The sequence below is a fragment of the Centruroides vittatus genome, unplaced genomic scaffold (genome assembly GCF_030686945.1).
Source record: "Centruroides vittatus isolate TY-2023 unplaced genomic scaffold, ASM3068694v2 scaffold_386, whole genome shotgun sequence".
NCBI classification, from domain to species: Eukaryota; Metazoa; Arthropoda; class Arachnida; order Scorpiones; family Buthidae; genus Centruroides; species Centruroides vittatus.
The window spans coordinates 24,815-39,724 of record NW_027122706.1 but is presented as its reverse complement, the minus strand read 5'-3'; the positions used below and the strand labels follow the sequence as shown (position 1 = coordinate 39,724).

The 14,910-nt window shown below is 29.5% G+C and overlaps 1 protein-coding gene across 1 annotated transcript in view; it reads left to right on the top strand.

The window, feature by feature from the left end:
• Positions 1-201: 201 nt before the first annotated feature.
• Positions 202-14,910, top strand: part of eIF2alpha (eukaryotic translation initiation factor 2 subunit alpha) — a 31,001-nt gene continuing 16,292 nt past the window's right edge. Inside the window, exons 1-3 of the mRNA XM_067286639.1 lie at positions 202-307; positions 11,057-11,301; positions 13,527-13,606. Coding sequence (XP_067142740.1) covers positions 11,064-11,301; positions 13,527-13,606 — 318 coding nt within the window. The 5' untranslated portion in view covers positions 202-307; positions 11,057-11,063. The remainder of the gene's footprint in view (positions 308-11,056; positions 11,302-13,526; positions 13,607-14,910) is intronic.

Below are 14,910 nucleotides of genomic sequence, written 5' to 3'. Positions count from 1 at the left end.
AAAAATATATATATATCGTTGCAAGTCTGCCACGACGCAAAATAAATGATAACACTATAACTATGTTATATTTACTTTTTAATAAAAATTTATTGCTTGTTATATTTTTGTTTATACATTATGGAGAGAAATATAATTTATTATTGTTATATTTTAAAATATTTAAAAATTATTTTCGTGTATTTTGGACACTTGCAGGAAGGGGTCGCTTTCTGTCTTATCGGTCTATAGACACATGGTCATTAGAAATTTTCTGATTTAAAATTTAATCGCTGTTTCATCATTCAGTATAATTAATCTGTATAAGGTAAAAATATTATTGAAATCAAAATTTTACATATGATTTTATGATTATTAATAAGAAATCTGATAAAGTGCAAATATAACAAACCTACAATATGTTAGTGTAATTGTAACTTTTATAATATGACAATAATCACGTTTTTTAGGACTAGATTAATGATATTATTCGTAATTAGGTTAAAATATATCAAAATATAGTTATTGCTTTTGTAGTAATTTATTTAAAAATATATGGCCTATTTCATATTTATTCTATATAGTAATTAAAAGTAAGTTGATTCCATATTAGTTTGTTGTTATGGTAAATATGTTTTAGAATGTTTTAAGTAATGAATAAAATTTAAAAGTATAAGGTAAAAAACACATTTTAAGTAAAATCAATCAATTTAAATACATGAAACTGCATTGACCTCATTTACTTATATGAAGTGTTTGAGTAGAAACAGATTTACTATAAAGACTGAACTGTACAATCAAAAGAGAATGTCAAGTATATTACTAGAAAAATTTGAAGTCTCAAGATAAAGTATTTTATTCACTAAAGATGTTAAAGTTCAATTTTTGATGCTGAATAGAATATCACGTCATCCAAGCTGTCAACCATCTGGCTTTTAGATATTTATTGTTGTTAATTTGCTTTGCTTTATTTTAAATTATGTTTCTATTTGTCTTCCTATTAATTGCTCTTTATTAAGTTTTTAAATATTATTCATAGTTGAAGCATGCAATGTCATAATGTTGTAAATGCCAAAAAAACAAACATTTTAGGAAAGATGATAAACACATTTTCTAATAAATTAATTCCTTCAAGACTTAAAGAAATTCATTTCAATTCTACAATAAAACAGTAAAAAAACTCATTAGGTTACAAATTATTTGGAATTACAGAATGATGTAAGCATAAGCCATAACGGCATTGCACGCTTCAGTTATTTAAGCAACGTGTCTTGGTCTTTGGTCCTCCTCAAGCTGGGTAATCAGCTGTCTCCAGCATGTACAATCATTTGCAATAGTTTCAGCATCATTCTGTGAAATGTTATTTCCCTTTACATCATCTTTGTATGTAGAGTAAATAAATAAGCAATTACCTATAACCAGCATTAATTCTCTTTTAAACAAACGTTTTCTTCCGTCTTTAACAGCCATCATCAAGTTTCTATGCTTTGGAATGTTTGTAAAAGAATTCATCTTCCAAAAATTTTAAAAATTGCACATCTTGAAGATGTAGCTCTTTAAAAATGAGCTCAATGTAGCTCTTTAAAAAAATGAGTCTTCAAACTGGCTTCCTATTTTAAAAATTTGATGATTATATAAATTATAAAGATAAACTTGATGACAATCTATTTTACGTTAAAATACACCCTCTACGCAGCCGCCAGCGAGTCCATTTTTTTAAAAATTGATGGCTGTTCCCCTCTTGTATGCTTTAAGTATCTCCAGCTATTCGAGATATTTTAGGTTGTCCTGGTGCGAGCACCAGGACAACCTAAAATATCTCGAATAGCTGGAGATACTTAAAGCATACAAGAGGGGAACAGCCATCAATTTTTAAAAAAATGGACTCGCTGGCGGCTGCGTAGAGGGTGTATTTTAACGTAAAATAGATTGTCATCAAGTTTATCTTTATAATTTATATAATCATCAAATTTTTAAAATAGGAAGCCAGTTTGAAGACTCATTTTTTTAAAGAGCTACATTGAGCTCATTTTTAAAGAGCTACATCTTCAAGATGTGCAATTTTTAAAATTTTTGGAAGATGAATTCTTTTACAAACATTCCAAAGCATAGAAACTTGATGATGGCCATTAAAGATGGAAGAAAACGTTCATTTAAAAGAGAATTAATGCTAGTTATAGATAATTGCTTATTTATTTATTGAATTCTATCTACACCAGTAATATCGTGATGATTATTTTGTATGTAGAGTACCAGGTTGTTTGTGGTTTGCTAGTTTCCTTTTTCCACTGCATGGTTTCCATTTCAAGACTACTTTTGGCAAGCATTTCTCCATCAGATGAAGTACATGCCCTGTAAAATGCATATTATGCTCTGTAACAATGTCCTGTAGTTTATGTAGGCCACTTCTGAGGACTTCCTCATTTGTGATACAGTCACAATTAGGGATTGCAATTGCTGGATCCCTCATCCAGCAATCCAGCTGGATCCAGCACTGCAGATCCGCAAATACTCAATTAACTTTCTAAATAATTGCGCAAAAGTCTACATCGTCACATTGCCGCTTTGCTAACTACTAGACTGCTACTAATTACTTACTCACTATTTTACTGACACTAATAATTAAATTACTTTTAAATAAACTATACTTTAATCAATCTAGCAAAATTTAATAAAATAATAATGTATTTAATTGCTTTTAACGATCTTCCTCAGCTACAAAAAAAAACAACATTAACTATAGAACATAAAATGTGTTGAATATATAAAAAGAATAGTGCTTAATTACATCCATTTTTTTTTAAACGAGATACATAGATGTACTGCCAGGTCCGATAATTTTCGTATTGTATACCGACGTAATCCCACTGTTTTCAAACTTTTAAGAAACGATAAAAAGAAAGAGGATCGGAATTCAATAATGGGTATATATTCGGTGCCTTTACACAACCAACATTTCAATTCCAAGCTTGTTTATGTGGGTGCAACAATGCGCAATTTAAAACAAAGGCTCAAGAGCACAAATATACAATCAGTAAGAACCTTGACAACACTGCGCTGGCATCATACGAAAAACAGAAGGATGTTAACGTCCAATGGGATCAAGCGGCAATTATAAAAGTGACGACGAATAGGCAAACGGTCAAACATCTTGAGAGATTGGAAATCTGCAAGGCGCACATGACAACTGGTTGTATAAACCATAGAGATGCAGACTCATTGTCTACCATGTGGAGATCCTTTTACATTAATTAATGTTATTAACGGGACAATGCTGGTTTCGTTGGATCTTATATACAGGGTGTTTCTTTTTTAAATGACGGTACTCAGAGACATCTGTAGAGCAATCTAACAGCCGGACTGTCGCCAAATTTAGGAGAGTGACTAAGGACGACATGGGAAAGAGATTCCGCGAAGAAAAAAGTAGTACCCAAATTTGCCGGTAGGGGTGGATTTGGCACTGTTGTAGCAAAACAGCTAAGAATCTGCATAAAATCCAGCTGCAATTAACAAACACACAAATGAATAATCAGACAGCGGTTTCAGTGTAATAACAAAAGTTTAATTAATCAACAAATAACCTTCTTCCTTCTTCAATGTGATCACCATCCTGCTGGACAATTCATTCCATCCTGAACACCGTGTTTTCTATGGCCGAATGTAACATGTCTGCAGGAATGTTCATCACAGTTCGAGAAATGTTGTCCTTCAAAGTCATCAAGTTTGGGACACTACCAAGATAGACCTTGGACTTTAAGTAACCCCACAGGAAAAAGTAACATGGGGTTAGATCCAGGGAGCGAGGTGGCCATGCAAGTGGAAAAAAGCAACTGACGACCCTTTCTTCAGTGAAGTGCTGATAGCTTTTTTGCTACAACAGTGCCAAATCCTCCTCTACTGGCAAATTTAGGTACTACTTTTTTCTTCACAGAAGATTCCGCAAAGAAAAAAAGTAGTACCTAAATTCTATCTCTTTTTCATGTCATCCTTAGTCACTCTCCCAAATTTGGCGACAGTCTGGCTGTTAGATTGCTCTACAGTTGTCTCTGAGTACTGTTAGTTTAAAAAAAACACCCTGTATATATTTTTTCCATTATTTATTTTGTTTATTTATCTATATTTTGTCTATTTGGGCGTTTTCCGTTAATTTTTATATTTATTCTGAACACATTTTATGTTCTATATTTAATGTTCTGTTTTTTTTGTAACCGAGGAAGATCGTTAAAAACGATTGAAAACGTTATTATTTTATTAAATTTTGCTGGATTGATAAAGGTGTAGTTTATTTAACTTATTCTACTTCCAGTACATAGTTTTATATACTTATAAATAACTACAGACTAATATGTAGAGCCTATATATGAAAACTGGTAAGACTGATAGCCACTTAGCCACTGATTATCCGTCCTTACATTATTATAATACATTAATATAAATTAATCAGTAGAATTACCTTTGCTATTATTTAACTTAAAGATTACATTAGATTATAATCTAACTAAACATTTAAAGTTAATTATCTCTATCTCAAGTGTATAAACTGAACCAAAGTTAAGTTTACTACCTAAATGTGTAAGTTTTACTGATTTATAGTGACCAGTCTAAATAATAAAAGTTTAAGTATTTTTTTTAAATGTTTTTTTTTTTATTAAAAAAAAACATAAATTGCAGGCTAGATAGATAGACAGATAACACTTTATTGCACCAAAAATACATCCGTGCTGGATCCAGCTGGAATGATTTCAATCCAGCAAAAATCCAGCGAGATTCAAAACACTGCTGGATTGCAATCCCTAGTCACAATATGTAATTCTAAGTTTCCTAAACAGCGTTGATGGAATACATTTGGCCAATTGCAGAGACAGAGTTTACGTTAAATGATGTTTAACAGCTGAACAGCATCTAGACATTGGCTGGCTGAACCGTGGTTTAAAGTGCATTGCAAAGACTACGATCATTTATTTCTGAACTCCGTCTAAATGAACCTTGGCAAAACATTGGTTATTACTTTCTTTGCTGTTACTCCCCCTCTCAGGAGTTGTTTAACCAATCAGGTCATTCGTTTATGGCATCAGAAAAATGGTGACGAACAATGTGTTCAAATCATGCTGGAATTTTTCCGAAGAAGAAAAAATTGTCCTCATGAAAATTATAAAAAATTATCCTGCAGTTGAGAAAGGTTACAACAATCATATTCTGAGGATGAAATAAACTGCATGAGAGATGATACAGAATGAATTTTCTTCGTCATTTCCTTGTCTGTCTGCTCGCAGGAAGACCTTATTCTTAAATAAGACCTCATTCTTATTATGAACATCTCTATCACTATACAAAAAACTTTTTAAATTTATTTAGTGATAGTTTGATAGATACCTGCATACAGTAGAGATGTGAACTCCAATAAGATCACTGGCTACCCTCTGGAAGCTTCCAGTGACATAAAATCGTAAAGCTGTCAACAACTGTTGTTCAGTAGTAAATGGCAATCCTCTTCCATCTAAATGCTTAATTTCGTTGCCAATACAGTTTAAAATGCGAACAAATCCAGATTTAGAAAATACATACTGAATTCAAAATTTGTCTTCAGAATAGATTTCTAAAGGATTATTTCAATCTCGTATTACTCTCTCTCTCTCTCTCTCTCTCTCTCCATAATTGTTGAGATGAATAATTTTCTTGATTTGTCCCATTTACAATATTTATTAAATGAACTATATCCATTGTAACATAAACCTTGTGACCAACAAATGAATATGGCGACTTCTACTCAAGTAAAATGGTGTCCCCTGCTATCAAGGGAGTCTAGAAAGTACATCAAATAACTTGTTTCTAATCACTGTCTAAACTGTGACAAGTGAGAAATGCCATCTCTGCAATGAATTTTTCTGAACTGCAGTCAACATGATTTCTGAATCATCATCATCATCTAAATGTTGTCTCTGCAATTGGCCCAATGAGTTTCTGAGTGATCTTTATGTCTTTCGAAACATCACCAAACAATTGCCTAAATAAATGGACTATAACTCCACTAATTTAATGATTAATACTAAGCAATCTGCCACCACAACTTATTTTTCTCATTATATTCTAAATATATAATTTTTAAACATTAAAAGATATTTTGAATAGATTCTTAGGTCAAGAAACATTGGTTATATACAGTATAAGAGGATCAGTGAAATGAAAACTTTAGTGTCATTTAAACATAAAAATAATTACAAAGTATATTTAGCATTACAGGCTAAATGTACTTTGTAATTGTCAGTTGAATGAATCATACTCAGACCTAAAAACTTGAAATCAGATCAAAACATTCATTGAAGATTAGTTAGCGAGCATTTTCTTATAGCATGGAAATGATCAGTAGGGTTGCCAACTATTATATTCTGCATTGATTGCAATGAAGAAAGTTTAACAAATATTTTAAGGTTGATACATTCTTCTTGTCCTTAATTACTTACATTATACTTTTGTCCACTTTGGACTGTTCTTCTGTATTAGGACTTGTTGTACTGAGGAAGAGAAAAACACAATTTTCAATTGAACTGTATTTCTGTAAATATAGTTGAAAGATTACATTACAATAAATATAGTTTAGTTGGAAATTGTGTTTTTCTCTTCTCTTAGTATAAAAAGTCCTAATACATAATAATGTACAAAGTGGATAAAAGTGTAATATAAATATTTTAGTTTTCTTCCAACTGACCATCATTGAAAGAAAGAATATAAATAATTAGCTTAATTTTGACACAAAGATTTTTAAAATAGTTATTAACATCTATTAAATTTCTTGCAAAATCTACATAATTTGTAGTATGTATGGGGATGATCAAAAAGTAACTTTAATATACACACCAATCGAAACCCTATATCAAGCAAATATACACTCACAACTGCCGTAAATGATCAGGCTAAATTTGGATATAATGATTATAAATTAGAAATGAATTTGGTACTGGAGTGTGGCATTAGGCACCATCTCATATTAGAATTAATAATTATAATATTTAATTAATTAATTTAGAATAAACTGAAAGAAATGGTTATATCTTAAACTTATATATACTGGAGGAGGAAATTGGACCAAAGGTCCAGGTAGTGTAACTGGCAATGCGTTCGCATGGTAAATGGGAGTTGCGGGTTTGAGTCCCACTTTGGGTCGATTCTTTCCTTCCAGTTTAATCTAAATTAATTAATTAAATATTATAATTACTAATTCTAATATGAGATGGCACCTAATGCCACACTCTAGTGCCAAATTCATTTTTAATTTATAATCTTTATATCCAAATTTAGGTCGATCATTTATGGCACTTGTGGGTGTATAGTAACTTTAAAGGTCTGTGGTTTAAAAATCAAAGTGCTGTCAAGTATAACTCCAATATAGGTGATTGGCAATACTGAACAGTTAGAATGATGCATGTTGCAACATTCAGATAGGGCAATTTTACAGAATGATATTGGAAATTTGCAAATGGATAAGAAAATGTAAGTGATGAAAGCTGCAATTAACAACTAAACTGCTCAACGGTAGAAATTATTGATGCAAGGATTGATGAAATAATCCAGGATGATAAGCACTTTGCTGTAAAAATGCTTTTCAACTAGGATTATGAAACTATACAACACATTGTTTATCACACTTTATTAAATCCTGTAGGCCTACGTTTTCATTTCCATAATGTAGGTATTTGGCTGTAAATTTTATTTTTGATCACCTCATGTATAATTCAGGCCTTGCAATGCATCTAATTTAAAAATATTCTCACTATTTTTAAATTAGTCACTTTTTCTCAGCTATTTTGGCTATATATCACTTTTTCTTCTGTTATAGGCAATGACATTTTTGTGACACGTGTTACTTCATTAATTAATGTTTCATTAAATATTTAAATTGCGACACTCATAACATCTTTCTCTTGTTGCATGTTGAAAACTTCATGTTATTACATGACTTTTGAGGTCTTAAAAATGTTAGTTACACAATATCATAAATTTGAGAATGCACAGTCTAACGTCCACAAAATTTTTTTCTGAAGTACAGTATATTTTAATTTCTTCCGAGCCCCTCACAATTAACCTCTATACCTTCAATTTGAAGGCAGATGTTAATAAAACAGTCTAAAAATGAAAACCAAGTGCAAAAAATGATAAACAAACTTAATTTAAAGTGATACTGTTTATCATTTTTCGATTTGTTTTAATAATTTTGATAGTGTAACAAAACTACTAATTAAATTTTTTTCAAGTTTGTTAATATTTTATGAAATTTGGAAAGTTTATTAAGGGACAGTTTAATAAATTTATAGTTTTGTAACAGATTACAGGATTCATTGATGAAAAATAAATAAAAACAGTGTTTTACTTTTTCATCTTGTTGTGTATACAACATGGCAAAATATTGGAATTGTGTCAAATTTAGTCTTTTGTGATCCACCTGAATCCAAAAATGGCCAAAAAAAAAAAGTGTTTGTGTTGGCATCTATTTTGTTTAATATCCCAGAATGAGGTAATGATTAAGAAACGAAATTTAGTGTATAAAGGGCATTCATGCTATTAAATTTTTGGTGGTTATAGATTGAGGAGTGGGAAGTTAGATAGAGGTCACGTGTACAAATCATAACTCTAGTGGAGTTGGACTTCATAAAAATTTTACTCCTTATTAGCATTTATAATTTTATATAAAACTTCTCTACCTTCAAAATTAAACTATATGCAGTTTTGTAATTATTAATAGTATAAAAGTTGTTTTTTAACGAAATCTCAACAGATGGCACCGCAAATTAATTTTAAATTTGTTCTATTACTTCATCATGTTTTCGCAGGAAAAGTTATGCATTTCGTTTCTGGATTTTTTTATTTAATGAAATGTTTTGTATTAAGTTTTAATAATTTTAACTAATTAGAAATTTTAAGAAGATAACTTATTAGAAAGAACAGTAAATATATAGGAAAATTTTTTCAATTTTTTTAAAGAGAGATATGCCGTATATCTTCTAATAGATGTCTCCTGCAGTTAATTGCTGAACTGGCTGACCAACCCAACACTTATTACCCTACGATTATGTTCTACAAAAATAAACTGAGTAAAGAACAGATCAAAGTATACAGATATAGCAAAGGATAATTAATTACTCCCTTTGCTAATTTTGGTCAACCGACTAGGATATGATGCACTCAAAAATGAAACCAGAAATTTCTGGTTTTGGTCTTGCCAGACACCGGCATCTATTCGAGCCTTTGCTGTAAGGCTGAGAAGAGGTGGGGGAGACATGCAAAAGCAAACTTTTTGGACCAGAATTTGCAATTGTGACACTGTTTATGCAGAAGCAAGAAACAAATTTCTTGCACAAACACACGAGAAATGCACACAAACATCTAGACCAGTGGTTCTCAAAATGGGAAGTATGGCCCTCTGTGAGAGGTGAGTAAATCTAAGTGGGGCAAAAACAAGCGAGTTGGTGGCAGGGAGAGCTGGAATACTGCAATGTAGTGAACAGTAACCATAGGCGAGGGTTGGGGTCACTAACAACTTTTCTCTTTCCTCTGTTAAAACAGACAAGAATAAACATTGCATTTAATGGTTTCAGATGTGGAGAACAATGTATGGTAGTGTGAGTATTGTAGAAAAGTTTTTCTAAGAATAATTCCAAGCCTTTCTCACACAAGAGAAAATGGGTTAGGGGCATTGGGTATAAGTTTACAGAACCAAGGGGCAGTGACTTGAAAAAGTTTGGGAATCACTGGTCTAGACCCTGTGTGAGCATTAGCTTTAAATTATGTTACTGCAGCAAACATCACCAATAGTCTGAAGCTCAATTTGTGATATTTTCTGGTCATAATTACAAATTATGATTGCTTTATTTGTAATTACTATTAGTTAATAATGAAAATAAGTTATTGTCCTTTAAACAAAAGAAAACATTCTCAAACTAAATTATAATGTCAAACGAAACAAAACCCATAAACATAAAATAACATTTGGACTCGACTCCTTACAAATAATGTATATTATCATGATCAACTAATTTTATTTCAGTCACTGTTTAGTCATTTTCTCTTTGCTTGGAATTACTATTCTCACTTATTTTGAAGTCATTTTCTGTTATGATGCCTGATAATTTTTAATATTAAAAGCAAATACATATCTATGTTTATTATTAAACTAAAAAAAATTTTGTTAAATTATTAATATTTATAATTAAATAATGCATTATTGTAATATGTTTTGTTTCTGAATATTGAAAGTTTTTCTTAAATTTGAAGACATTCGTTTTTATAGTATTTTAGTAAATCTAACAATGAAAGCACTATTCAATATTATATCCATAGATGCTAAGAATAATTATGAATTTAATATTAGATAATATTCCTGATTAAGGAATATGTTACTGAAATACATTATAATTAGATATTTCTAATTATAATGTAAAAAAAAAAGGAATCAGTTTTATTTGATGTTTATGAATTTTACTTGATTTACTTATATAACTGAATTTTATATTTCAAAATATTTTATTTGAAATATATAAGAAACTTGACTTTATTATTATCTTTAAAGGTTTAAAGCTTAAGTATTCTATAATGTTCATGCATGAGTACTTAAAGTACTTTGTGTATGTGTGTGTGTGTGTATATATATATATTTATATTTATAAGTTAAAGTTGAATTGTATATTTATATTCTCACAATCCAGGCTCAACAGTTAGTCAGGAGTAAGTTAATTAGCATTCATCTTGTATTGAATAGGGTATATGTACCAGTTCTGGCCAGAAAACAAATTTAACTTAAAAATATAATCACCACATATTCAAATCTGTCCAATGACACAAACTTTTATTGTTAACTGTTCACACAGTATGAATTTTTTTTTATTAGAATATAGGCAGACTATACATGAATAGTAAGTACTGTAATTGGTTAACTATTGACACTGACTCTTGATTTTAAGTTATGAACATGGATGATAAAATATGAATGTATAAAAAAATTTAAATAATTAAGATCACATTAAAATAATTTATAAAATAAACTTTATTAAAATAAATTTAATAGACCATTTTTTTTAAATTTTAGTTTCATCATGCCTCTCAGTTGCAGATTTTATGCACAGAAATATCCTGAAGTAGAAGATGTCGTCATGGTTAACGTTCAATCTATAGCTGAAATGGGTGCATATGTTCGTCTTTTAGAATATAATAATATAGAAGGAATGATTCTATTATCTGAATTATCAAGACGACGTATTAGATCTATTAATAAATTAATTAGAGTTGGTCGAAGTGAATGTGTAGTAGTTATAAGGGTTGATAAAGAAAAAGGTAATTTTTGAAATTTTTATTTTTAAAATGTAATCACTTTGTAAGTGATTACATTATTAGTAATTAATCTAATTTTAAATATTTCTAAGTTTTTATTGCATTTTAATATTGCTATTAAAAATATAACATGTTTATTATATTAGGAAAGATGATGATATAATTTTAATTCATAATTGAAATAAAATAAAACAATGGTAAAAGCAAAAGTCAGTTCTTAATATTTAAACATTTTAGGAACACACACAAATGTATACAAAGATGATATCTATATCTTAATGTTCTAAAAATTAAAGTATAGACTATCAAGATGATAAAAACAATTTACATTCAACATTTAAATAATTGTGTCATTATTATCACTTTAAATTATCGTTATTTAGTGCAAAATCAACTGTGTCTTCACTTTCAGTATTTTAAAAATCTTTACAAGTTTCTGCTTTTTGTTTGTTTTTTCCTTTTTTTTGTGGGTGAAAAACATTATGTAATGACTTTCATTCTTTTGTAATTATATACATAATATTGTCATAAATACTTGTGTAGTTGTGATGTAGGTACTGTACATTGCTGTAGGGCACCAGCAGACTTGTGATGTTATTATCAATGTCATTGTTGCTGTGCCAATTGACTTGTGATATACATTATTAAATGTTGTTGTAATGGCACTAGTGTGCATTGAAAATTTACAATCAATGTAGTTGATGAAAGTGGATTTGTGGTGTGTTGTCATTGTCACTGTTGTACCACTGTTAGAGTGCAATGAATTATTTTATAAGATTTAAGAAATCAACTATTATAGTTTAATCATTTACAAAATTTGATACAAAATTATTAAACTAGTGAAAAAGAAGAGTAAATTATGCCAAAACTGAAGTTCAAACATTGTGCAAAGTTCCCACTAAAGGTCATAGTGTAGGTTAGGTAGCCATAAGCTTCACTGGCAGTCTCAGATCTTTATCACTTAACATCACAAAACCTAGTAATTTGTAAAGCCAAACTACCACCAGATTACTTCGAGATACTTTTCCATGATTATATTTAATTAATTAATAATTTGTCACTAGAGGAAGGAATTAGGTGCCATCTCATATTAAATTCAATAATTAATAAATGCTAATTTAATTATAAATAATTTAGAATATTCTGGAAGAAAATAATTGGCCAAGAGTAAGGCTTGAACCCATGACTTCTGCTTACCGTGCAGATGCATTGCGAAGCAGAGATATTTAAATATGATATAACCATCCTTGGTTATAAACAGTGCTGACTGGAGACACCTTCAGCACCCTCATCCTATAAACTTCTATTCGTGGAACTCAGCTGACCATCGTTCAATCCCAGCATGTTATATATAAAACACATCACAAAATCTAATAAATTTGTAAAGCCAAACACATAATAAGCAGGAATTGCAGGTTTGAGTCCTGCTCTGGATTGATTCTTTTCCTCCAGAATATTCTAAATTATTTAATAAATATTAATTAAATATAATTGCAGTAAAGTAGCTCAATGTAATCCAGTGGTTATTTGTCTTTATCACATTGTCTAAACTTTGTATTAACATTGAAGTATATAATATGGAATGCATCAAGATGAGGCTAATCCTATTCTTGAAGTGTTATCTAACTGAAGATTTTTGCCAGATATGGTAATATCTTACTATGCTCAAGATAGAATTCATGTCTGACCAACATGATATACAGTATATATCTTGTGAAAACAATGTGCCTAATGTGTCCCAACTAAAACCATTCAAAAGCACTGCTTTAACTGGTTTTTGATATCAGAAAGTGTATGATGGAGGGTGAGAGTGTGAGGCCAATTCCACCATAGAATTTTGCAAAAAAAAAGAAAATTCAGAACAAGCTCTGACTGAGGACTTTTGGACATACGTGAAAACAAACGTTTGAAAGACAACAGGCCATGGAATAGATTTGATTTTGTTAAACTCGCATTATTTTACATACATTGTTCATCTTGTAACCTCAAAACTTTCTGTATAAATTTATTTCATATTCTAGATTCAAAAATCTAGGATATGAAATAAGTTATACAGGATTTGATTAGTTGACAAATCTTTAATAACTAAGGATGATGATGATTAACTTTATTATTTTTTATTTTAAGAATAAAATATATTTTAAATTTAAGAAACTTATTCAAATAATAGTATTTTTCAAAAAATGTCAAGAATTTACAATAGGTATATTTAATTTCTTAATTTTTAGGTTATATTGACTTATCTAAACGAAGAGTATCTCAAGAAGATATAGCAAAATGCGAAGAGAAGTTTGCAAAAGCTAAAGCAGTAAGTAAGATTCTTTTCTTGATTAAATTAAATATGTACATTTAATTGAATAGAAATTTCTTATTATCAATAGTGATAGTTGTCAGTTTTTCAGACAGTAATAATAATAATTATAATTTTTTAAAATTGTATTTTCATTTTATTTGGAAATGAACTAAAATATTAAATGCTTGATATAATATCAAAAACAGTATTTCAGTTTCTTAATATCAAACACTCAAACACACAAGATGATTTTTGAAAAGCACTTAGAATTTTTTAAACTTTATTATTATTAAAGGCATCTCATTTTCCTGCTACTTACTCTTACTACAATAAATTTTAATGCCTTAGAAATTATTTTGTTGTTTAAATTACAGACTACTTTCTAAAACATAAATAGTTAATTTTAAGAAAGTATTTTATAGAGATTTTTAACAGCAAAAAATTATACTTCCATTTTAATTGTATGTTCTATTTTTACTTATCCATCTATTATATATACATAGCAATGGAAAGTAATGGAATCATGTTAAATTTGACCCTCTGAGTTTTTTGCAAATCTCCATGTCAAAATTTGAGACCCCTTGAACCCAAAAATGTCAGAAAAATGAAAATGGCAAAAAAAAAATTGTGTGTGTGTGTTGGCATCTATTTCGTTTGGGGTGAAGATAAAGTAACAAAATTTGGCATGGTAACTTCTATATAAGGAACATTGATGCTATTAAATTTTGGTTGTGAAAGGTCAAGGGGGGTGGAAAGATAGAGGGTGATCACATGATATATCTTGAGAGGGGGTTGGGCTTAATGAAAATGTTATTCATTATTAACATTTACAATATTCTATAAATCTTATCCCTACCCTCAGAATTAAGCTTTTTGCCATTCAATAATAATTAAAAATATAAAAAGATTTTTATAACAAAATCTCATAACGGATGGTGCCACACACAATTTTATTAATTGTATTAATAATATAAAAGTTATTTTTAAATAGATTTTATAACAGCCAGGAAAGTTATGCAGTTCGTTGCCAGATTTTTTTTTAAATTTGTGTACAGTACAGTTTATAAATATCCATTCATTCTTCAACTCTTTCATTATCTTTATTTAATTTGTTTAAGTTATTCATGATTTATTAAAAATTATACTAAGAATTTTCTTTAAGTTAGTATTCAGATACATAAATAAAAGAAAACGAGCAATTATTTATTGTGACATCATCACAATGCCAGCCTGTAATTTTTCATCACCGTGCTCTCAGTTTTAGTAGTTTAGTAGTACATCATTCTTTTCCTGTTAGGGGCTGTCCATAAATTATGTCT